Below are 26,101 nucleotides of genomic sequence, written 5' to 3'. Positions count from 1 at the left end.
ATTTTAACAATTGAGAAACATGTTGGCCTATACAGATTAGTTATTACATACGGTGACGCATTGCTGCCACATACATATTATTTTTTTCCCCCAATTATGTCGTAATAACGAGATCTTATGTCGTTAAAACGACATCTTTTTCTCGTAATAACGAGATCTTATGTCGTTAAAACGACATCTTTTCTCGTAATAACGAGATCTTATGTCGTTAAAACGACATCTTTTTCTCGTAATAACGAGATCTTATGTCGTTAAAACGACATATTTTTCTCGTAATAACGAGATGTTATGTCGTTAAAACGACATCTTTTTTGCCCTTATAAGGACATGTGTAGTCATGTACAAAATATGCCTTTATCCACATAAAATTGACAGCCTATCGCGCCTTTATCACACGTTCAAAAAGCTTAAGCAAATAGTAGCAGCCCCCAATCATGAAATTAATCAATGAGGCCCTTTTTTGAAAATATATTTTATATAGGCTTTTTTATATTTTATATGTTTTTTTTAATATGATATATTATATAGGCCTAATAAGATTTATTTTTGTTAATAGGCTATATCTTCATCTTCATTACATAGAGATATAATTAAACAAAAAGTAGTCAAAACACATCTAACAGAACATAGCCTAAGTTGTTTATTTTTTACAACATTGTGTTCTTATTTTGTTTAATTAACGAAATGTCAATCTTCGTCTTTATAACAGAAGATAGCCTACAATACAATACAAAAATCTTCAAGATGTATAACGGATTGTCACCTTATAAACAGTACTTTTTTAATGGAATAATACACCCTTATAATAAAGAAAAAGCTTCAGTAATAAAGAATATGTTGTCCTTCCACAGAAACCCTTTATTATAAAGAAAATAGGTGGCTCTTAACGTGTCTTTCTATGGGAGGATGGCATTGCGGTGCACAGCAAATATTCAATGCATTCAATGCAAATATTCAATGGTATTCAATGCAAAACAAAAATGAAAAATACAAGTAGCCAATAAAATAAACAAATTATTGTGGCATTAATTAGCCCATAAACAATATTTATTTTAAAGCCTAAACGAATTTGTTTAAAGAAAAACACCAGCGTTGGGCATTTATCTGTATAGGCTAAGTGTTTCAGCCGCCCTTTTCAAACTGGCGCAATAAAATGCAACAGAATTTGATTAGTTAAACATGAAGAGGATTATCCGTCTGGCATGGCCGCTCGCTCTAACGTTAACCTAGATAAATGTTTGCTGTTATGAAGCGCATATCCAAGTGTTTGTGCGGAGTGTGGAGCGCGCAATATGACATGGATGGAGGCGCCGGTGGCATCACTCGCATTTTCCCATCAACAGTGGAAACAACTTAAAATACTCCATTTCTGGTCATACAGAAAATAATAATACATAAGTCGCAACTACTTTTATTTGGGTAAACTCACAACAACAAGAAAACGGTGTGCTTTTGTAAAATAAAATAAAACGAACAGGGCACGCTTTCATGATCTCTGTGAATTGGAGCGCGCCTCAAAAATGAACTGGAAAACAGTGTATAGACAAGCCTCACAGTCACAAACATGAGAAATATAACTATAAAGTTTATACAAAAAAATGTCCACCAACGAAAAAAAATCCAATCGAAAGCATATACGGTAGGCTATAGACTACCATCTGATTATGTAATCCTGTCCGTATGAAAGGCTCATACATTACAGCGGAGATGTATGGAGATACGTATGCAGGCAGCCTACACTGATTTAGAAAATAATAGTTCATTAATAAACAATTAAAATGCTTCGTTATTTTTTTTTCAGATACATTTATCATATCATTAGCATACTTTTGCCGGCGCTTTGCGGCAAGTTTTATGCATGCGCTTGAGCGCGGAATATAGGCTATAGCGTACATGCACCCAGCATTGAATATAAACGTGCGATTAGTTCTAATTGCTTAAATGAATGACTACTAGTCTAGAAAAATCCTTTAGTCTATGGCAACTCTAATCAATAGCCTACATTTAATATCTGACATTATTTCATTAGTAACTAGTATCCAGCTCTTCACATTTAATTAGTTGAGTTAGCATAATTAATAAACTAATAAAATAAAATAAAATTTAAATTTAAATTAAGATACTAACCATATATTTATATATATCATTGCTTATTCCACCACACAAAGGACTGTTTAAGGTGACAATCCATTATACATGTGAAGATTGTAGGCTGTATCTAGAAGATTTTTGTATTGTATTGTATCTTCTGTTATAAAGACGAAGATTGACATTTCGTTAATTAAACAAAATAAGAACACAATGTTGTAAAATTTTCTGTTAGATGTGTTTTGACTACTTTTTGGTTAATTATATCTCTAGGTAATGAATGAAGATATAGCCTATTAACAAAAATAAATCTTATATAATATATATATAAAAAAACTTATAGGCCTATTTAAAATATATTTTCAAAAAAGGGCCTTATTGATTAATTTTGCATGATTGGGGGCTGCTACTATTTGCTTAAGCTTTTTGAACGTGTGATCAATTTTATGTGGATAAATGCATATTTTGTACATGACTACACATGTCCTTATAAGGGCAAAAAAAGGGCAAAAAAAGATGTCGTTTTAACGACATAACATCTCGTTATTACGAGAAAAAGATGTCGTTTTAACGACATAACATCTCGTTATTACGAGAAAAAGATGTCGTTTTAATGACATAACATCTCGTTATTACGAGAAAAAGATGTCGTTTTAACGACATAAGATCTCGTTATTACGAGAAAAGATGTCGTTAAAACGACATAAGATCTCGTTATTACGACATAATTGAGGGGAAAAAATAATATTATGTAAGTGGCAGCAATGCGTCACCGTAATTACAGATATTAGATACACAAATTATTACCTAAACTATATAACAATACTATATACTATATAATAATAACTGTAATTAATTTAGATTGACACAAAAAAATTAACAATTAAATAACAGATGATCTTCTGCCACTGCCACCATCTCTGTCTGGAGCGTAACGCAACCATTTTTTGACTGCCTCAGAAAAGTCTGCCTTGGAAGCCTCTTTACCTTGTGCTGTACTTCTCAATGCACCTGAAACATTATGGAACAAAATTAAACTCGCATTGCAGCATAGGGCTTTGACTTTTGCCTTTTCTTTTTGGTGATCAAAGATGAGTTTTAAGAGATACAATTATTGACTGCAGGGGAGTTTCCTAAATGATTTGGCAAAACTGTTAAACAAAGATAGTGTGAAAAGCTCTTTTAGTAGTTAGTCTATTACTTACGGAACATTATCTTCGAGAGATTTGAGGTCTCGAAGCTCCTCTTTTGTCCACGTCCTGCCCAGTTAAATGATGAAGCCAGATTGTTTGTCAAAATGTGGCTCAACATTTTCCTTACTGTGTCTTCCAGTTTATGACCACCCAGAAGTGACAGCTGGAAAAACTAATAAAAAAGAGATCAGTGTTCACATTAATTCCCATTTCCCAATTTTTTTTGCCATTCTCTGTGAATCTCTCATCAAAGTATTTCCATCCACAGACTCTAGACTGTGTTTGTGTGTGTGTGTGTGTGTGCGTGTGTGCGTGCGTGCGTGTGTGTGTTTGTGTGTGTGTGTTTTGTTTTTTTGCAAACATAAATGATTGCTTCCGGTGTCAAATGCTAGTTTGAGTATTTCTATTTCTGTGGATTTCCTGGGATTTTTACAGACAAGTGTCTCTAGCATTTACTCAGATTGGTGCCAAAAAATTAAAACATCCAGTGAAGTTCTATAGGTGAGAGATCAACAGAGAATGGCCTGACTCGTTCAAACTGACAAAGTCTACAGTAACCATATCAGTGTAAATGTTTCTACAGCATTATTTTCAGCATTATGTTTGGTATAGTACAGTCATCTCTAATGGTTTCTGTTTTAATGAAAACTGAATATGGGCAATCGTCTGGAAACAATAATCTTTGTTTTCTTTTTTCCATACTTATCAAGACCTGGATATTAAATCAAATTCCATATTTCCCAAACAGCGTAGGTTAAGTGTAATTGCATTACAAGATTTACCAATCTGTTTTTTTCTGTCTCGTCCAACCTCTCCAAAGCATCAAAATCTTCTAGAGACTGTAAAGGTAAACCTAAGCTGCATCCTATTTCTGGTTGAGGTAGAGGGACTCCCTGTAATTTTTGGATCATTGCCCTCTGCTCTTTCAGCTCTGCCTTAATTTCCAGGAGAGCTTTTAACACATTCCTCTTGAAAGGAGACAACTCTACAAATAAAGTAAATAAATATATTAATACTTTATTTGTATTAAGAGAGAGAAACTCTACTAGTTCATTAATAATCACCATCAGCAGAACAGGTTTACTGTTTAAATTGGAATGGAATTTTTGTTTTTGATTTATTACCGTTGGTATGTTCATTCTGTGTTTGTTGTGCTCTACTTGGATTTTCTGAAGAAAACAACACAACAGTTTTTTTCATACACTTAAAACTCACCTGTAAAACAATTAGTCTTAAAGAGGTTAGCAGTTTGAAGAATCACCTGAAAAGATGTCTGAGACAGTCGGACTGGAGTTGTGGTTCATGTATCTCTCTTTAAAAAAAAAAGTGACATTGCAGGAAAAGTTAGGATGGATGTCAACATTTATAGTGAATAAGTAGCCTACATTTAGCCTGTAAGTCCCACCTAAAAGAATAATGTCTTCCAAAATTAAGAAAGAACATAAAATCAACATAAATCTCCCCCCTAGGAAACTTAATGGTCTAATAAAAAGTTTCAAATAACTGTTTTCAAAATAGAAAAAATAGCTTTGATCATTACCATTGACCAGTTCAGTCAGTGTGCCCCGGTGTGCTCCGTGGTTTGCGTCTTGGTGTCCGCCGTAGTGTGTGCCCAGGTGTCCTCCGTTGTTCGTGTTTTGGTGTGATCCCTGGTGTCCGTCGTAGTGTGTGCCCAGGTGTCCTCCGTTGTTCGTGTTTTGGTGTGATCCCTGGTGTCTGTCGTAGTGTGTCCCCAGGAGTCCTACGTTGTGTGTGTTTTGGTGTGATCCCTGGTGTCCGCCGTAGTGTGTGTCCAGGTGTGCTTCGGTGTTCGTGTTTTGGTGTGATCCCTGGTGTCCGCCCTGGTGTACCCTGTGTGGATTTTCTGAGAAAAATGTGCAGTTTATTTATAGACTAAATAAATTTCTAAAAGGATATTACAGGATTTGTGGATCTGGAAGTGCAATTATAACAGCTGTGATACAATGTAAAAGAGGCAAAACATTTTTTTTAAAGAATAACATTGCAACACATACCTAGTGAATAGAGGCTTGAGACAGCTGGACTGGTCTCAAAGATCATGTGACTTTCTGAAATAATTATGATCAAGTTAAATTAACAGCAGGGTTTTGCGTAATACAATTGTGTGCTTTGAATTCATTCAGTCATGTTTGATAATCAATAAAGGCGGACTTTTGTGAACTTTCTCAATTAGTGGATTTCAATGATGTTGCTGTTAAGGACACTTCGAAACGGGTTAAATTAACCGTTCGTTCAAGGATGCCTGAGAAAAGAATACAGTTTTCTCTGGCCCAATATATAGACTATGCTGAGCTGCTCATCATTTACTGTGAGTTTTTTACAGGGGCTCCAGCCCCTGACCAGCATCCAGTGTCGGCTACAGCCCCTGACCAGCATCCAGTGCTATCAGATTCATTTGATTGGATACTACCAGGATCAGAGAGATTGTCAGAATCACAGAAGAAATCAGCATCTGTGTTTTTTTCCAGATCACATGAGTTCTCATGTGGGGACAAAAGAGAGGAAACTATATTACAAGAAGATGTGAGATCTATACTTTCAGAGTCTTGACATTTGTGACCATGAACAGATTCCTCAGTGTTTTCAGTTTGTGTTTTGTATTCATCTAAAATATCTCTTTCTATCTCTTGTACACTGGCCATAGTCTTTCTCCTTTTAGTCCAGTAAGACATTGTGGTATGTGTGTGTTATTGTCAGTATTATATATTATGTATTTGGTTATATAAAGATTTATATGTACAGGTATATTGTTATTGTTTGATAAAAATGATGATTTTGGAAAATGCTCCTGAAAAACAAAAATAAGAGATAGATAAAAATAATTGTTAATATTGTGTAGTTCAGTGCAATTAATGTCAAACCTTTTTCCTTTGTTTGTCTTTTTTTTAGAGAAAAAACACGCATGTACTGTACCTGATATATATCCAAAAGATTAGATTAAAAATGCTGCCAATCATTTTTTATTAAATTTTTATATTTAATATCTTTATTTATCTCAACTTGTTTTGTTCTGTTTGGGCTAACAGCAATATTATAATAATTATAATTACAAACTATTAGCCGTATTAAGTCTATAGTACTCATTTTGTCCATTAGATGGAGCAAAAGTATAAGAAATCACTTGTAAAACTTTTTTTTAATCGGTCTCCATTATTTTTAATGACAAACAAAAGCCTGAATTAATTTTTAATGTAGGGTACTGACAATACAGTTTAATAAAACATGTTTACGGATAAAGTTGTGTGACGATTATAATTAAATATGTAACATTTTTATATCCCAATATTGAAGACATAGGTCAAGTTTCCAGACGTTTAGACATAAAATGAAGGGACAAGTGTATTTCCCACAATATACATTATTTTAATTGTATAAAGACACTTATTTAGTGCTGTATGAAGAATACAACAAACCTTTCATTTGCAAAATTGCAAGCAAAATAAGCACATTAAATAATATAAACAAACATAAGCTCGGAAGTGCCCGCAAACTTATTGGTACTGTGACTTGACTTGATCCTTAGCAGGAACTGCATTTTTTGTACACTGGGACTTGAGACTTGATAGTAAGGACTTTTGTTTTGACTTTAACATGCGTTACTTGCTCCCATCTCTGTCGATTTTGTTCCTCATAACCGGTATTATATCGTGGCAAGCCTATTGCAAATATTTGTTTAAAAATCAGTAAATAAAATCAAATAAACATCAATATGATTTATTGCTAATTAATTAAATTAATTAATTTTTGAATAAAAAAAATGAATATGTATATAAAATTGTATAATATAATAATATACTATAATTATAAAAAACAAGTTATTTAAATCCTTAAGACAAATTATTATTGCTGCATGATGTATCTGTTTGAACTAAATACAAATACTAAAAGTATCTGATACTCAGTCAAAAAATATACTCACAAGAAAAAAAGCCAAAGATGCCAAAAGAGTCGTTGGGTTGACAGTAGTTGAGAGTTGGGGTGCTGCTGATGACACATAAACAAAGTTTAAAAAAACAAAAACATTAGTAGTCAGACACTGCATACTGTATGAATTGACATGGATTGTTTATTCATTAATGATCATTGTGAACATTTTAAATCGGAAATAATGCTACAGTAGATTGTTTTCTAAGATATCCGTTTAATTTGTAAAGGCATTACTGGTGACTCTGATGTATGATAATGGAGGAGGGCAGGAGGAACGATGTAAAATCTAATAAATAAAAAAAGATAATCATTGGGTTGGTTTAGGTGAATGCATTTGTATCATGAATCGAAAAAGAGATCAGAAACTGCATGAGCTTGTGAATCAAATTGAATCATGAAATCTATATGAGTCAGGCCAGTATCTGACTTATAACTTAAATATCTGGTAGGCATTCAAAACATACTTACAAAATACAAAGTCGCTGTGTGCTAGGGCTCTTAAAAGAGCCTTTGGGGGTGTTGTAGCTGCTGTTGACACAAGGAAAGGGAAGAGAAAGAAGAAACATGTCTGAATATGAGAGAGAGATATCTGTACGAATTAATGCAATGATTTTTGACTAATCTGGATGACTGCTAGATTTATCACTTACAATAATCAGACTGCAATATATACTGAAAAAAAGAAAATAATAATATTATTAACACGGTGACAATAATAATTTAAATAAAATATTATTATTAATGTATTATTAATAAAATACAATAATAATTATTGTTATTAATAAAACAATATTTATTTAACAATGTTTATATTTATAAATATTATTAGATGTAGTGGTATTAATAATATGACAGACAGACGGATGGCAAATCTGACCTCATCTTTATAAGCCATGCACGTCTCTCGCTCTCATAGGCTTGGCTGCAAGCGCGTGAGCGCTGCGCGTACACCACCAGCGCTCGCAGCCAAGCCACAATAACGCGCTTTCCATACAACGTAAAGATAGTATTATTAATAATTGTATAATTGATTTATTTTACAGTAACGATAACATCACAGACAAAAAAAAAAAAAAACTCAAAAAAGTAAATTTCAATATGAGCGGATTTTCTCTATCCCAAATGACGTCACAGACGTAACGGCATTTATAGCGGACGGGAAAACAACCGGAAAACCATTGTTTATGTGAAAAGTAGTGGTACATTTACTGGAAAACACAGTTAATACATTTTGTGACAATTAAAAATGTTTATTAGGTGAAAGCGGCCGTTATTTATCTTACTTACTTATCTGTATACCCTGAGTAGGGGCCTACAGTAGCCTATGTGCTATAATTAGATTTTATTATTTACTTTCTTCAAAGTTTTAAGTGTCATTTACCTTTGTATGGGGTTTGTATGTTTTAAAAGTAATTTACCTACATCGGTTAAGTAAAAAGTACTTTACCTCAGAAATGTAGTTGAATATGGATGTCCACTTGGAATGAAAACCGGGTTCTGCGCGCGGTGGTCACAACCCCTTCTTATATATGCCCGCTGCCAGGTTTCGCGGGCTTGGCACGCTCACAAATGTATATTATTTTTTTAATTTTTTTTTTAATGTACATTTTTATAATGATACCTGGCGTTACCTTGTCAAGAAAGTGATATACCACAATAATTTAATAAATATAATTATATATAAACTTTAGAATATAAATATGTTAACTAAGCTAGATTTACAAAATTAATTAACAATTAAAATGAATCGGTTGTGCAGTCAGTGTTGGGTTACCTGGAAGGGAAACATACATAACATAATACATATTCAACAACCCATAGGTGGCGATCATATGCGAGTTACCAATAAGCATGCATACAAGCGAAGAACCATGCGAGTCACAGACACGAGTTTACTATCAACGCGTGGCATCCTTTATGGTGGCTGGCAGCATTCTGTTTTGATGTACAAATGGTTGAGAGAGGTAAGTAGTATATGGAATAATATGTGGAAATGTATGCTTTTATCATAGTATGATAATTTGTGGGATTGTGAGCGTTTTCCCCAGAGCTGACTAACGCGTTTGCACATTTGTTTTGTTAAAGGAGCTTTATAATTTTGAAAATGCAGTTTTGAAATCTATCTTAAGAATTGAAAGTAAATCAAACATGTAAGAGAAGTACAAGATGCATCCATATATGTTAATTAGGTGTGAATTAAACTGTTTTCCTTAGAAAAATAACCTACAGGAATCCTGCATTTTTTTTTTTTTTAAGGATACTTTTATTTATTTATACATTAACAATATGTGCGGGAAATTTCTACAGGTTTTAGAATGAACAGAAACATGCAAGGACATCAAGCACACTTGTGCACACCTCCATTTTCCCTCATATCAGCATCACCAGAGACAGTGCTAGAAAGGTGTCAAGGTCTGTATGTTTTTTGTTGTTGTTGTTATTATTTTACCATTACCATTATTTTTTACCATAAATATTTTGACCTCATTTGTTTGACAGTTTTTTTTTTCTGCCAGTTTCTGTGTCCTGCCTGTATATGTTGTTTTCTCTCGAAAGCAGCCTAGATTGTTTATGCTTCTAGTTTGCTGATATTTTAATGTTGATATGCCTTCCTCTGCTGTTTGTTGTAGGTAGCTCCCGATGAGAGACCTAGTGTCATGCCTGATCTGGAATCAGCTGCAGGTTTGCCAAACTCCTAATTTTGATGAATTCATAAACTGACACTGTTAGTTTGTTACACAATGTGTTTGCCTTTCCTTAGTAAAGTGTGCGTGTGTGTGTGTGTGTGTGTCTGTCTCTCTCTCTCTCTCTCTCTCCTTTAGATGAGCTTTCCCCTGACTCGAAAGACAATATAGAGAGCTGAGTGAGAACTACTTCTCCCTGAAAAGAGAGCGGGACCATCATTACATCGACAAGAAGAGTCTCCATTACGCTATATATTCAAAAAAGTCCCTTTGTCTTCCACGGAAAGTAAACTTATGGATTTGCACATGAAGGTGAGTAAATGACGGCAGAATTATCATTTTTGGAAGAACTAGTCCTTTAATATGCATTTCAAGGCTGAGATTATGTGTCTGCAGAGCTAACGTTACTCACACAAAATAACATCTAAAGTGCATGTGACGAAGACAATATCTTTATGAACTTCAGAAAAATATTTATTAGATTTAGGTAAGTATTAACTAACAGACAGACAGACAGTTATATTCAAAACAACTCCAAATCTTACTAACTTTCCATGATAAAGTGCTTTACCATTTAAACAGATCCAACAAATAAAATGAAGAAAAAACATTATCTGTCGAAATCTGTCTGTATAATGTTGGGCACTGAGAGTATAATGGAAATATAATTAACCACAAACCAACATGAGACTTCAAGTCTTTTAAATAAATGATTCTCTCTTCTATCCTTTTCTTTTGGTATAGAATAAAATACCAGTTCAGGGTTCCTCTTTCAGCTGTTGTTGCAGCCAACTGCACAACATATTGCAGGCATTACTGAGACCGTGATGGCGGCGCAAAGCTACAGTGACGTGATGTGAACCGAATGAATAATCAGCACAGTTGGAGGTAGCCTACTAAGGCTTCCCACATAATCCATGATCAAATCTTTGATTTACAGTACAGTATTAATTCACACATCACAGTAACACTGCAAAATTAAAGACAGACAATGAGATCCGACTAAAATCACGTTTTATTGAGTCAGCAGTTATATACAAACAATAAGGAAAGCTTCAATACTTAAGTTTGTTGCAGTAGCTCACCAATCTGGCTTTCTGCCTCTGGTATGCGCGCACACCCTGTAATGTTTGAAAACAGGAAACCCATGTTTCAACAACTACGGATGGGCCCTGGCTATTAATTCGGGTTACAAGTCTGACTCTCTAACCATTAGGCCATGGTGGTACATTGACACACTTTCCATCCACAAACTTTTAAAATAAGGTTGAGATTTCATTCTTCTTCCTTCTCTTTTCCAGAGATTTGGAAGAACACGTCCTTCAACGGTGAGTTGTCCCCATACCTAACCCAACCATCTATTTGAATCGGAAAGTAACTGTTACCCTTAAAACTAAAATCATTTACATTTTTGTAAAATGTAAATACAGGTTGATGTGGAAGATAATATTTAAAAAAAATGAGCACAGCCTACCTCATTTGATTGAATGTTTATGACTTATTTTCAATTTTTAATGATTTTATTTATAAAACATTTAGGCTTAAAAATATTTAGTTTTTATATGTTCAGACAGTGATGGTGAAAGTGATTCAGAAATTGGAACTTTGTCCGAGGAGGAATCAAGTGATCTAAGAAGTGATATGGCAAAATGGGCTGTAAAAAATAAGGCAACACGCACATTGGTTGATGAGCTGCTCTTGGTGTTACATAACAGGGTTGTATTCAACTACCAGTCACAGGAGAAGATTGATGCAAGAACAGAAGATGACTGGTTGTTCACCCTTGATCGCTGCAGGCTTGCAGTGCATACAAACGTTTGTGCTGGACAATATGCATGTTGTCTGCCCTAGGGGTTGTCAGACGATTGCTGAACTTTCTAAAACAGGGACCGAGAGGGTGTAGGCTGTCCTCAAGGCAAATTGAAGAAATATCAGCAAAACTCTTGATCATTCCCACTACTTAGAATTATACTTCATTTGTAATACCTGCTGTAGCAATTTCCCTTCTTTATTTTATTTTTAAACCAGATCATTCAGCCCTGGCCAAGAGTGTCTGTCCATAAAAATAATAATTGGTCGCTTCTTTTTTGGCTAGAATTCCAGAAGAGAGTTCTTCAGCTCCTTGTCAAAATCAAGGATACAATTCACGTTGCCACCTCATCTGCTGGAACAAGTTATGAAGTGAAGCCGGCAAACACTGAAGAAGAGCTCGAAGCTTTAGAGAATCACCTGGAGGACAAGAATGAGGGAGCAGAACTGGTAAGTTTTCTTTATTTTCGCTCATGATCTGCGCTGTGTATGAACACTTATCCACTTTTTCATGAGAAATATTGCCCTATCGTTTTTTCCAAAAATGTTAGAAACTATTTTTGTTTATGCGTGCCTCTCTGAGATCTTTTTTTGGATTAAAAATCGTTTGTTATTTTGTTAGTTTATATAAACCTTAATATTATTTTCTTTGTGATTAAGATTATTATGCCTGATCATTGTGCCCCAAAATAAACTTTAAAGGTTATCTTGCACTGTATTATGTTTGATTGTATGTTTGCATACCATTTGCTAATTCGCCAGAAAAAAAAACGCGCTTTTACCATCTCAGAAGCACTAACATTAGCTATGGCCGTATCATTTTCCAATCTTATGTCCTTTTTCTTAGACGCTAGAAAAACCATAGATCGAGGAGAGAACCACTATAAATCTGGACATGTAGAACAGTGCAGCTTAGATGCTGGTTTACTTGCCGGTATTGTACGGGCCAGCATGAGGGACAAGGTTTATCGAGTCTCGGTAAGTAAAACTAGGGAGAGATAGAGGAGTTATAAATGTTCTATGTATTTAAGATAACTATACAAATAATCTCTGAACAAGCATAACACAGTTAAATTCCAAACATTTAATATAATAGGCATAATATAATTTAATATAATAGTTGTATTATAATAAATATAATATAACATAATATAATATAACATAATATAATTTAATATAATAGTTGTATTATATATGTTGAAATTAAAGAGAATTGTCCAATAGCATCAACAAATGCTAAATTCTCTCTTTGGCTCTCAACGAAGGCGGTCGCATTTTCTTACCCTCCTCTCCCTTATCTCCCCTGCTTTGCTCCTCTCGTCTTGTCTAGTCTACTTTCTTGTACTTTGAGAGACTCTCTCCGCACTGCTCTCCAAACTAAGGAATTATGGATTTGATCAACTGGTCTCTCAACGCAATTGACACCATCTTCTCGACGAGAAGCTTGGGTTCGGGGGAACCTGACTGCCCTGCCGGGACGTTCGCAGCTGGCTACACGATGGACGCGTGGGAGAGGTGGCGGGTCGTGTGTCTGGCGGCTCTTTCCGTGGAGGACATTGAAGATATCTACCTATTCGGAACCATGATAACAGGTTTTCTGCTGTTTGGATTAGGCATTGCCCTGGTTTATCGAGGAATTAAGAAGACGGTGACAGCTGTCCAAAACCCCACAAGGCTGCCCGTCATGATTGAAGCAGTGGGCAGAGCTGTCAGCACTCAGACTGTGACTTTGGTGACTATGAACCAAAATATTGATAACATCTTGGAGAAGCTTACAGCTTTGCAAAGGCAAATGGATCGTGGAGACCCAAATGGACCAGTATAGCCGTGTAAATTGGAATGCGGCTACTCGTTCCAAGACCAAACAATCCCTATCTTATCTGCTTTCGGCCCCCCTCTACCAGCAGTGGCCTTGGCCTTGGCTGCTGCTGCAACAACAACTCCTCCAGTAGAGCACTGCTGTGAGACGCTCTTGCGTTCCTTACCCCACTCCCCACAGACACCTGCTGACTGTCGACTCTGTCTGGGACCTGATCAAGGTTGACTCCATGGCAACTGCTGTGTATCGCTATGACATCCTGCGGACTGAGGCACCTAGATTAGGATGTCAGGCGTAGCGACTCTCGAGGCCTACACATACACAAACTCTTACATATATACAGATATGCAATCACCCGCCCCACCCCCCATCCCTCGCCTTCGACGCTTTGTACCCCCAGTCTGACAGGCGGGTCTGACCAGCGCCGAGAATGGCTGCAGGACCGGATGGCTGCTTGCCTGTGCTGGGTTACCTCCACCCCCCACTCCCCTCCCCTGTTGCAAGTCTTGTGTGTTCATGTTGTGTACTGATTATGTGCTAATGTTGCTGAGGTTTTTTTACTGTTCCCAAACTGTACTCCTTACAGGAGCATAGTCTGGGGGTTGCCTTTTTTTCTCCTCACCTCTCCTCATGTTATGCTGTATTTTTTTCCTCAATGCTCTGTCTTCCTGTTCTGTCTACCCCCTTGTCATATTGTATGTATGTTTGTATGGACAGGTTGATGGCGGAATTTCGCTGGTACCTGTGACTAGTGACCAATAAAGCTATACTACTACTACTACTAAATGCTTATTATAATATATTAGAATTAAACCATATATGTTCCCTAAATAAACCATATATACTCATTTTGTTAACATTTTCTTTACCAAATGCCAAGCAGGTTATAACTGGTGTGTTTTATGTCATAGATCAAAACGTGAAAATATTAAGAGGCTTTAACCACAGACCTTATTTCAGGCGATTTAGCAAAAACCCATTCAAAAAACCCATAGACTTTTAGGGCGAGGGAACCGGAAGTGCTAAAATGCTAACTCACTTCCGCGTTTTGGCCTACAAAAGTGACGTCATAACTTCGGAACTCTATTGGGGTCTGCGTATCAGGCTAGTGACACATGGTTTCACAACTCTAATGTGCATGGGGCGAATGTACAGGGCTTAAAGTTCTCAGGCACCATTCCTGATTTCAGGCAAAGAGCACTTTTAAATTAATTCAATACATTGTGCACATTTCCTCCTGGACAACTTTTCAGACCTCAAATCTTTTCTTGCTTTAAGCCCTGAATTTCAATGCTAAAGATTTGTAGAGATATTCTTATGCCTCTCGCTGATTGGGTACAAGACAAACACTCAAACTGATCTAATAAGTACAGCTTCACCTTTTGATCAGAGACAACAACAGAGACAGACAAGACGAAGAGGTGTGCACGTCTTATAGGAGCATGGGGCCTATAGAGCGTGCACAGTATGTTTTCATCCGGGTCTTTACAGCAGGAAGTGCCTTTTCCGGCTTCATTCACTTCTGAGGTGTGTGTTATGCTAGTTGTAGCTAATGTACCCTGGAGGACAAGTGCTCTAATGGGCCTTTCACACAGGACGCGGTATGCGCGGGGCTTGCCGCTGGGTTCAGCGTTGCCCTTCAGATACAACGCGATTTGCGCTGCGCTATGACGTAGGCGGAGTTTTAAAAACCTATATGGGGACACATATTAAAAACCTGTTTACACACATTGCCTACCTACAAGTTGCCTGACTGTTAAAACAACTATTTTTAATGTAAATCTGTCTGTCTATGAGACGATCATCCATTTTGATTTCCGTGCTTGTTTGGATCCCCTGTTTCTATTGGCCGCGCTGGTAATCGTCACAGAGCGCAGCGGCAAAAGTTGAACTATTTTGAACTTTGACCGCGGCGTGCGCGTGAGCACGCCAATGATGCGCACCGCTGCGCTTGCGCTTTGATCGACGCAGCAACAAAACATCCTTGCGCGGCGCAAGCCATTGATATGAATGGGTTTTATAGCGCAGCGCCGCGCATACCGCGTCCTGTGTGAAAGGCCCATAAAAAAACGAAGACAACAAAAGGGTTAAATAATTAATCTTGTAAAGTGCTGGCAAAGTTTCATTAACAATTGGCTTGTTCACCTTGGTGACCACTACAAACTCCTCGTCCTCATCATGTGCCTGCTTTGTGGAGGTCTGGACTCTACTGACCACTTTTCTGGTTATATTTTTAATTTCTTGTTGCTCCTTTTCAGAGTAAACATCTGAAGAGGTTTGGAGGCATTGATGCTGCAGACCATGTGAAGTCAATGGCTGCGCAAGTAACATTGTTCCTTTTTTGCATTAGTTTACAGTGATGTTCCCTGGCATATACTGTCATGCACTCCCCCCACACACCCACTTACTCGCTCTCTGCTACATTTTCATAATGAACTCGATTGCAATATAATATTCTAATATAAATCTGTTTTACCATGGCAGAACTATGACAAATAAAATGATGACCATAATGAGCCTCAGAGGAAAAAGTGGGAAGGTTGCCTTCATGAAGACCCGTCTCTACAAGATAATCTGTGGTGAGTTTGCTTTAACCTAGTAGTTTTGTAACAATGTTTTAAAAAATTGAATATAGTAAGCAGAATAATAATCATTTTAGTTGGAGGACTCTACAGAGCATGCTCTAATATATAATACTCCATTCTGGGCTCTAGACTAACCGGCAGCACTGGTTACTACCAACTGCCTTTTGTTGCTCGCCCAAGCACATGAATATCAATGACCTTGCACATTGATAAATACTAATTTATATACTTGAAACATTGGCAAAGCCACAGAAGTTGATATTTGAAAAATATTTTAATTTAAAGGGGTGGTTCAGAATTTTGGACATCGGACCTCATTTACAAATTAGCCTGTGTGTTATTTATCAACGGTTATTATTTATTCTCTCAACAGACATTTACATCGATAGTCTGGCGTTATAATTTATTTTATTTTGGTGTACTGTGGAGTGGGTAAAACTGTTTTTAATGGCAGGCTAGAGGATACTGTTGACCACCAGCGAACTATGCAACTGGAAGGACTGGGTGAAATTTTTTGAAAACTGTCTCCACTGATAAATAACACCCAGGCTAACGTGTGAATGAGGACCGATGTCAAAAATCCTGAACCACCCCTTTAAGAGGTTAACGTTTGCTAATACTGATCTGTTTTTTTCCCCCTCATCAGACACTGTCTTGAGCTCATTTGATACAACTACAACAAAAGTAAACGAATACATGGCCAAATTCTTGAAATATGCACCAGAGGAGTATAGGAGAGGTGGTAGAAAGAAGTAACTAGAAGAGAAGATTTTAACCAGCCGTGTTCAATGTTGCCCAATGGTTGGGCCGTTTTTCTAAAGGTTAAAGTTCGACACGTAAAATTGTTGTGTGAAATGTTGGCACACTTGCAGCCGTGTAATAAAGAATGTTTCTTACGTCAGTGAAATGTCTTTATTGATCTTCTTTATTGATCTTTATTGGGCCGGTTGCATAAAGCTCTAAGACAGTCTTACAACTTAGACATCAATTTATTTTCTTTAAGACTGTTCATATCTTTTTTAAATCATTTACATAAAAATGTAGATTAGCCTAATTTGATAGCAAAAACTAAGACTGACTGCCCTTGATTAACTGCTATTGGGTCATATTTGAACTTAAGACACTGTCTTAACATAATGGCTTTGTTTATGCAACCGGCTCCTGGTCTTGCTTTGACCAATTGGCTTCTTCCTAGCTGACTCTGTGTCCGCAAACTTAGTGTTTATGTATCCATTTTAAGGTGTTTGCTGTTACTGTTGAACACATCAATACTTTAGTGAAAACAGTTTAACAAAATAAACTGTTGAAAAGCAAGACTTTATAGTGATGTTGAAATTTCAACGTTGATTGGATTTGCAAAATCTAAACTAAAATCTATTGATTCAATGTTGACGAATTCACTTATGTTGAGAAACGTGACGTTGGAAAGACGTTGCTATTTCAACGTTGATTAGATTTGCAAAATCTAAACAAAATTCAATGGTTATCCAACACTGGCACCTGACGTTGATTCAACAGTGACTCGACGTTAAAATGTCAGCTGGGATATGTCTCGTCTTTTGCTTTTGAGAGACCTTTCAAAGAGATTGCCTTTCAGACACCATGTGTGGTACTACAATCTTGCAACCAATTCCACTCATTTTACAATTATTAGATGATGGGGGGAAAAGTGAATTGTAAAGTATCAGTGGTTAAATACTGACTAATCACAACATGATTCTGCACATGTGGATAGTAAATCATCGTCAGGTGGTATTGATAATGTGCTTGTAAGTGTTTCCAACGCTATTGCCTAATCTAACTGGATTCAATTTGTCAGTTGTCTAGTAATTTGCTTCAAGAATCAAGACCTGAATGCAGTTTTTGGGGCCTTCCCGGAAAATTCTTACAACTAAACACTAACAACATTGTGCCCTCTGCTGCCTGATAATGCTGGCGTAATTTTTTCTCTGGCTTGTGAAACTAACTGATCAGTTTGGGTAAATATTTTTAACACAATTTAAATCTTTAAATTGTGCAAACACTTGATTTCTCTGGAGGCCTGTAGAAAGTTTGTGCACCTCAAATTTGGCTTGTTTTCGGCTGCTGTGACGAACGGTTTGCATGCTTTATCAATTTATTAATCTCAACTCGTTTACATATCCCTTATGCTGAATTCCTGCAACTCAGTTAATCAAAAATAACCAGTTCTGGGAACGTTGCTGACATGTTTAGAAAAAAGGTGCTATGTTTTAGCAAACAAGACAGTGATTCAGGTAAGATAAAGTTAGATTTGGTGATGTAGGCCTAAACAACCAACTCAGAAACCCCCCAAAAAAAATGAAAGCTGTCACTTGAGATTCCTTGCCTACTGCTCTCAGAAATCGCAGAATTTAAAGTTATAGTAGGCTACTGTGCACACACAGAGACACAAAAGAAATAAATTTCATAACAGAAAATTGTTTTCCTGTTTGATCATTCTGCATACAGCAGACTTAAACCTTGACAACAGATCACATTTATTTCATAAGATGAATTACTGAGATGAGGTAAAAAAAAAAAAAAACACTGGGGGTCCATGTTTCTGGGTTCCGGAAGGGTCTAATGGATTGTCAACCTTAAAATCAGTCCTGTTTGTGTGGTGGAACAAGCAATGGTATATAGAACTATGTTTAACATCTTAATTTCATTAACTAATTATGTTAACTCAGCTAATTTAATGTAGAAGAGATGGACACTATGTAAACTAAGTAGGCCTAAATGTATTGTTTAGAGTTTCCTCTGACTAAAGATTTTCCACTGTTGATATGGAATATGCAAGTGTCAGAAAAAAGAAAAGCTTTACTGCTACAATGGGGTTTAATAGATGCTATATCAGGGTTCACCAATCTCGGTCCTGGAGGGCCGCTGTCCTGCAGAGTTTAGCTCCAGCCAGCTCCAACACACCTGTTTGAAAGTTTCTATGCCTAGTGAGACCTTGATTAGCTGGTTCAGGTGTGTTTAATTGGGGTTGGAGCTAAACTCTGCAGGACAGCGGCCCTCCAGGACCGAGATTGGTGAACCCTGTGCTATATGCTGAGGGAGAAACTGCAAATTTAACATTTTTCTCTTTTCTGACTTTTCTTTTCTAAGGCTATATCCTAGAAAAATCCTGGAAACTCAAAATTAACTCAATAGCATAATATTCTCATTTCAAAATAAATTTAATTTCTCCTACATTTCTTCTTCTCCTTTAATGAAGAAGACGTTGTAGGCTACCCTTTTTGCATTTGCGCCACAGTAAAGTGACATATTACTGATTGACTTTAAAAGATCCTGGATATCATTCATATTGCCAGCATATTGCAGATGTGACTCACACAAACACGAATATCAGCGAGAGCAGTATGTTTACATAATTACAGGTTATTTATTTTTTTATTATTCGTTTTGGTATAGCCTACATTAAATCTCTTAGTACACAAACTAAAATGATCACACTGGTAACACGGTTACATTCTTTCAAAACATGATCTCTTTATTCAGTTGATCGATAACTCACCAAGTACGTTATGATTTCGACCAAATGCGTCGGGGCAGTATATGTTGACGAATCAACCGCATTTCAACGTTGAATCGATGTTTTATTTTCAACGTAATAACGTTCTGATATACCGACCAAATAGTGAACGTTGATTCAACGTTGAAATTTGATCGACGACTGATACTAACCTTTACAACTAAAAATCAACGTTGAATCGACATCGGTCTGCTATCTGGGAATACACTTGATCTTCAAGATGATGATGATTAAAATTTCAAAACATTTCATTGTACCCCTGAGAATTCTTGTGACATTTTCATTAATTAATGAAATGCCTTAATTTAAGACAAGAAAAAGACTAAATCCTCTTACATGCACGATCAGCCCGAGAAATCAGCAAAGCCGCTGTTAGCCGGAGGCAGTGTGTGTTTAACATCAAACACTTTCTGATAGGGCTCATACTGGAGCAGTTATCTCAGAGTTTTACATGCTTTTGGGCTTTCTTTTTTAATTATGTACTGTACTTAAATGCATGTTTTGTGCAGGTCTTATCTTATGACATAATCATCATCATACGTATTTGGCAAGCATCATGCAGAATTTGCTTATAGAGGCGACTATATTTTGCTGTATATCAATTACATTATGAAACTCCACAGTTGCATCCACAGTATAATAGTAAAATTAACAAAGAATCAAATACTCTACAGACACAATGGTGCATTGAGGCTAAAACTGTATTCTAGATGCAGAGCATCATGCAGTTTTAAAGTCACAATGTTTTTGTGTGCCCATTAATCTTATAAATTCCAGGAAAAATTATTGTGGCATTTGCAGTTTGACATATGTGACATGAAAACATAGCAGTTGAGGTATTAGTTGAAACGTCCTTCTCTTTCACTCTGTTAGTACATCAGATCTTCAACAGCACTACTGAAAACATTGATTTAAAGGAACAGTTCACCCAGAAATAAATTATTGTCAGTCATTATTCTGGATATGTAAAAGCCATCCTTTTCCATGCAATTACAGTGAATGGAGACTTACTTCTAGCAAGAAATTAGCATCTAGCATTGGCTTACAGGGCCGTGAGGAAACCAGTCCGCTTTTGGACGTAACCCTAATGTTTTATACGCTTATTTATGCAAGTATTTTAACACATGCTGAACTGCACCAATGGAATAAAATAATATATTTTCAGTGCTTCATTTTTAGTGTGCATTTTAACATGTGCATATTCAAGCAGTGAATATTTCAACTGGGAAGGGTTAGGGTTAGGGTTAGAATAGGAAGTGCTAGAATAGTAATAGTTAAATGATTTCTTGAAGAATGTCGGTAACCAAACAGATGGACCCCATTTACTTCCATAGTATTTTTTTTTTTCAACTGTCTGTTTGCCGACATTCTTCACAATATCTTCTTTTGTGTTCATCAGAAGAAAGAAATTCATACAAGTTTGAAACAACTTGAGGGTAATGATGACAAAATTTTCATTTTTAAGTGAAGTATTCCTTTAATCTTAGCATTGAAAAAAGTTCAGGTCCAAAATATTATTTTTGAAGTCTTGTGACAGACAGCAAAGGTGGAGCAAAGTTTATATATTTTCAATAAAAAAGAATGAATGAATGACCGACTGTTGCATTATATTACCCTGGCACAGTGGTGGACAGTAACAAATCATTTGTACTGTATTTAAGTGCATTTTCAAGTATCTGTAGTACTTTACCAGAGCTGGGGTGATTCTTGGATTTCGATATTAGGGATGCTCAGCCCCCAACGAGGGTGTGATTTAAAAAATATATATAATTTAATATATTGTTTTTCTAATCAGTTTAAATAACTAGCTAATATTCATTAAGAATATATATGGGTAATATATTTGTTTAAAAAAAAAACACTAATGTAATGTAATGTAATGTTAAACACTATTTTTTTTTAACTCTACATTTGTGCAGTAAAATTAACTTTAAAGAAAATCTACATTTCTCATTTCCATTCATGGAGATAACATGGAAAATCTGAATAATGCAGACTAAAATATGGGGATGAGCCGAAGCCTGTCGCTAGTTTCATATGAGTTTTAAAGGGGACTGAGGCGATCACCAATTAGTGTACATATTATGGAGTTAATCGCAAATATTTAGGGGGGTGGGTGGAAATTTGTAACAAATCTTTTGAATGAATCATTGATGACTCCTTCATTAAAGTCCCCCTGTGGTGAAAATCGAGCTTTTAATGTTGTTTATATGTCTATGTGGTGTTTTTATATGCTTTAAGACAAACCATGTGTAAATTCATAAATCGACATCAAGTATTTCCTCCTTAAAACTGCAGTGAACCAAAGACAGTCTCAAAAACACGCTTTGAAATCGCTGGTGTTTCTGACGTCACAAACAACCTTGTAACCAATCAGATCAACGTGTGATCGTCAACAAGTGGATCTCTGAGCTGAGTGAGTGAGTGGAGGCGGGGCTCATTTACATATTCATAGAACCGCGTATAATAAATAAGGCAAGGGTGTCGAGTTACATTCAAGATATTTTAAGACATGAAGAATTTTCTTTCAAGGAAAAAAAATTTAAATATGTAATTTTGGTGATCAAAGGTGAGTTTTAAGGGATACAATTATTGACTACAGGGAAACTTTAAGACTGTAACTGTGCGTTCACACCAAACGCAAATAGCACGTCAAATTCCGCGTCTAGTTGGACGCTTGAACACGCGTCCAGAGCTTGAGAAATTTCCAGAGAAATTGACGCGTGTAAAAAGCAAAAGTTTGAAGCTAAATTGACGCACGTCTGAGGTGAAATCCGCTTCTTGTGGGCGGGGCAAGTGCTAGGCGGTTGTCTGTTTGCAAAATGGCTGATGTTCAACCTCAACCGAAAAGCTTCCAGGGCTAAGGACACTGCCTTTAATTCCAAACGGTTTATGTGCCACTCTCTCTGTGACTCCGACCACAGACCCGAGGCAGGCACGCCCAAGCACACTGCTCCCCAGCCTGAGGTTGACGCATCCGTCGAGGCCGTGTTGCGTTGCGTCACTATTCCTAAAGGTACTCCTGGGCTGAACATGTCCGGGCTGTTCCACGGTCTCAGAGCGCTGACGCAACTGTGAGTGACCGAAATGCGCGTGTGACCTGAAAACCATGCCCTTGGCGGGACTCGAGTTTTCAGCCAAATCAGCCCCAGAAAGCCTCTGAAATTCCCTCAGTGAAACAGATCTACCGGTCTGAAACGGCACAGAGTCGATGAAAGTCTCTATGTGCTCTTGAGAGAAATGGGCTCGCATCGCCACCGAGTCGAAACACACGCCCATATATGTTATAATCTGACTCGGGATAAACACGCTCTTGATTAAACATGATCTGCTTCAGTGTTGTCATCCTGAATGCACTCATGCTCGGTTGATGGGTCTCAGGTCCAGAGTCCTCCATCCTTCTTTGGCACTACAAAGTAGCGGCTGTAGAATCAGCCATTGATGTGGGGTGGTCTGCGTCTGAACTGAACTGAAGAGAATATCCGTGTTGAATATTGAGAATTCCCAGTAGCCATGGTGAAACCATAGACAGTAAAAGAAATAGACACAGCGACCCCATTGGATTCAACGGAGAAAAGTGAAGTCAATTAGAAGCACTCTCTTCCTGATGGCTGAGCGACTGCACAGACTCAAACTGAGCTTGACGACGTAGATGTGACGTGAGCAACCCGTCTGTCTTCTAGTAGCTGTGCCAAGAGAAATCTCAATCATTCCCTTCCGAAACTTGCAGAGACGGAGAGCGTGAGTAGGAGGTGTCCATGAGCTAGGAGCAGGAGCAACTTCTGCTAAGTATTCTGATTAATAATTTTGTCATTTTGCCTCCACATCCCCCCCGATTGCCCGCGAGCTTCTCCTCCTGTCAATACGGTAATTTCTCTACTGTGTGACAGAGAGTCGCGTGGTTATGATGCAATCGTTAGCCTATTTTTACAAAAACTTCTTCTACGGGGCCATAATGTAAGATACAAGGTAATGAAGCCTTTTATACATTTTCGTATAATGGACAATAATGGACAAATGGAGTCTTTAAACGCCTCATATGTAAAGTTATTCGCTGTCAAAATGACGCCAAAATGAATGGGAGTCAATGGATTGGTAACAGCAGCTGATGGTCTGCTAATCAATGGCGGCGCCCTGGAAAGCTTCAATTTTGGCTGAAAGATTAACCCCTTGGGTGAAACGCCCGGAATAGCCCTCCACGCGTCTAGGAAATGACACAGTGGTCTCGTTAGTTCTATAGCCACCTTTGCCATTGGCAACTTGTTTTGAATGTACCCCCGTCCTAGCGAGGCTAGAAGCACTGGCAGGGAAACAGCTCGTGGCGGGGTAATATTGGCACTCTCGCGCCTTCGAGAGGCCATTATAGTTATGGGCACAGTGTTGGGTGTAAAAGGAGGAAAAAGCTCTTTTTGTGAAGGGATACAGCTCGCGAAGGGGAAGGGGAAGCTTGGGAAGGGGAAGCTTGCGTCCGCGAAGAGGACAGGTAAGCGCGATGACAATGGATGACGGCGCCTCCAGACGGGCTCCCCATTATAGCACAAACCATATTCCTCCTGTTTCTTAGGGCGCGCACCGGCAGCTCGACTCAGTGGGTGCACGTGGAGTCCGTGAAGGCCGCCTCGGTGTGTGGGCGAGGCCCAGGCAGGCGACGCAGAACTCATGTCCGTTGGGCGGGTCGATGGGGCCTGCACAAATTTGGCGAGACATCGGATGCTTAGAGAAAAAGATCACTAGTCCTCCTGGTGCAGCTTCCACGATGGCAGCGTGAAGAAAGAGATTCTGACGCAATTGTCATGTCCGTGCATTTATACTATACCCGTGAGCCTGTCAGTATTTGCATACTTTGCGATAATTGGCCAGCTGTTCCAAGCTGGCGTTAGCCCATAAGATTTCAACAAAAGTGGAGAAGGGAGGAGTTCCCGAAGCGTTGCTACGCAATGTAGAGTTACCGCTCTCGAAAGGGAACTAAGACGAAACAATACATGCAATATTAACAAAACAAATAAATGTTTAGTTTGACAGTTTTACAAACCATTGTGTTTCCAATCTTTAAAAGAATAAGACAGTAATTAAGTCCTAAACATATTTCCAATATGTTTTATTTTGTTGCGCTTTCTGGTGTTTCTAAACACTTAAGAAACATGCATTTCATCCCCCTGAAAAAATACACACACTATTCCCAGCTCATTGGTTCTCAGTTTGTCGAAAGTGTCCGAAAGAAACTGTTCTCGGTTCAGTGTACTTGTGATTCGAAAACTGATTGTACCAATTCTGGACTCAAACTGTTGTATCAGTGAGCCAGATCAGTTTCATTAAGAATTCAAGCAAAAAACATGATGCCAATTTCACATGCATGAAACCAAATTCACGTGCACCAAAAAACAATTCATGTGCGTAAAAAAAAAAAAAAAAAAAAAAAAAAAATTATATAATGAATTGTTATTAATATTATATATATATATATATTCACAAAGAGCAATTCACATGTGTAAAATAAAATATATTTATAAGTACATTTCACATAATGCAAAACACAATTCGTAGATATAGTGTGCACAAAAACTTTCTAATGTTTAAAATTTATGAGTTGAATGTGAATGTGCAAATCGTCATTTGCTTGTGAATCGCCTTGGATTTGTGTGTGTGTGTGTGTTTGACTTTCCTGGCAGCCCTCCCCTTGTACACGGATCAGTTGTAGGCCTCTCCTTGTACACGGATCAGTTGTAGGCCTCTCCTTGTACACGGATCAGTTGTAGGCCTTCTCTTTAGATAATCAGATTTAAGCTTATCAATCGACCAATCATCATCACGTGAGGGCGTACCTGCACACAAATCCAAGGCGATTCACATGCAAATGACAATTTGCACATTCACATTCAAGGATAAACTCGTAAATTTTAAACATTTGCAGGTTTTGGTGCACAGTTGTATGAATTGTGTTTTGCATATATATATATATATATATATATATATATATATATATATATATATATATATATATATATATATATATGCGCCTATTTTTATGTTTTTTTCAAAGTGTTTTTATTGTTTTAAATGTACACAAACCAACATACATTCTCTTATGTCATACAAGGCATCCCCATCCACAAACCTCATACTTTGTATACATTATCTCACATATCCCCTTTCGTCGCAGATTGGCATCAAGGTTCGCACAAATACTGAGAATGCACACAGAACACAAAAAAGGGAAAAGGGGAGATGAGAACATAAATTTTTTAATCTGAAGAATTAACATCAAATGCATTTTCATAATAATCCAAGAAAGGTTGCCATACATTCTGAAACCTTTCTGCTGAGTTTTGGACTGTAGTTCTTAACTTTTCAAGCTGGAGGAAGGACATAGTTTCGCACACCCAACGTGAGTGTTTTGGGGGTGAGGAAGATTTAAGAGATTGGCCTCTTGATACCCC

General features: G+C 37.2%; 2 protein-coding genes and 1 long non-coding RNA gene across 3 annotated transcripts; 2 read left to right on the top strand and 1 right to left on the bottom strand.

Annotated features, from left to right (window-relative positions):
- Positions 1–2,153: 2,153 nt before the first annotated feature.
- On the bottom strand, positions 2,154–5,589 carry LOC307151835 (uncharacterized protein). The gene is made up of 5 exons (XM_079860032.1): positions 5,297–5,589; positions 4,822–5,145; positions 4,543–4,593; positions 4,064–4,450; positions 2,154–3,453 (listed from the first exon to the last, which is right to left on the bottom strand). Exons 1-4 carry the CDS (start codon positions 5,340–5,342, stop codon positions 4,362–4,364), a joined length of 510 nt encoding a protein of 169 aa, XP_079716158.1. The 5' UTR covers positions 5,343–5,589; the 3' UTR covers positions 2,154–3,453; positions 4,064–4,361.
- Positions 5,590–9,072: 3,483 nt separating this feature from the next.
- LOC307150843 lies at positions 9,073–11,311 on the top strand. The gene is made up of 5 exons (XR_013819781.1): positions 9,073–9,193; positions 9,537–9,641; positions 9,860–9,911; positions 10,052–10,225; positions 11,215–11,311. It is a non-coding gene; the product is annotated as an uncharacterized lncRNA (long non-coding RNA).
- A 367-nt stretch (positions 11,312–11,678) lies between these two features.
- Positions 11,679–17,026, top strand: LOC307151312 (uncharacterized protein; the record flags this gene model as incomplete). Its single annotated transcript, XM_079859259.1, has 5 exons — positions 11,679–11,685; positions 12,009–12,172; positions 15,800–15,861; positions 16,026–16,120; positions 16,773–17,026. The coding sequence occupies 5 exons, from the start codon at positions 11,679–11,681 to the stop codon at positions 16,880–16,882; spliced, it is 438 nt and encodes a 145-aa protein (XP_079715385.1). The 3' UTR covers positions 16,883–17,026.
- Between the last annotated feature and the right edge of the window lie 9,075 nt (positions 17,027–26,101).

This window comes from Squalius cephalus, assembly GCF_949319135.1.
Source record: "Squalius cephalus genome assembly, chromosome: 23".
In the NCBI taxonomy this organism is placed as follows: Eukaryota; Metazoa; Chordata; class Actinopteri; order Cypriniformes; family Leuciscidae; genus Squalius; species Squalius cephalus.
Note: the sequence above shows the minus strand (reverse complement) of the source record. Positions and strands in the feature narration are given on the sequence as shown.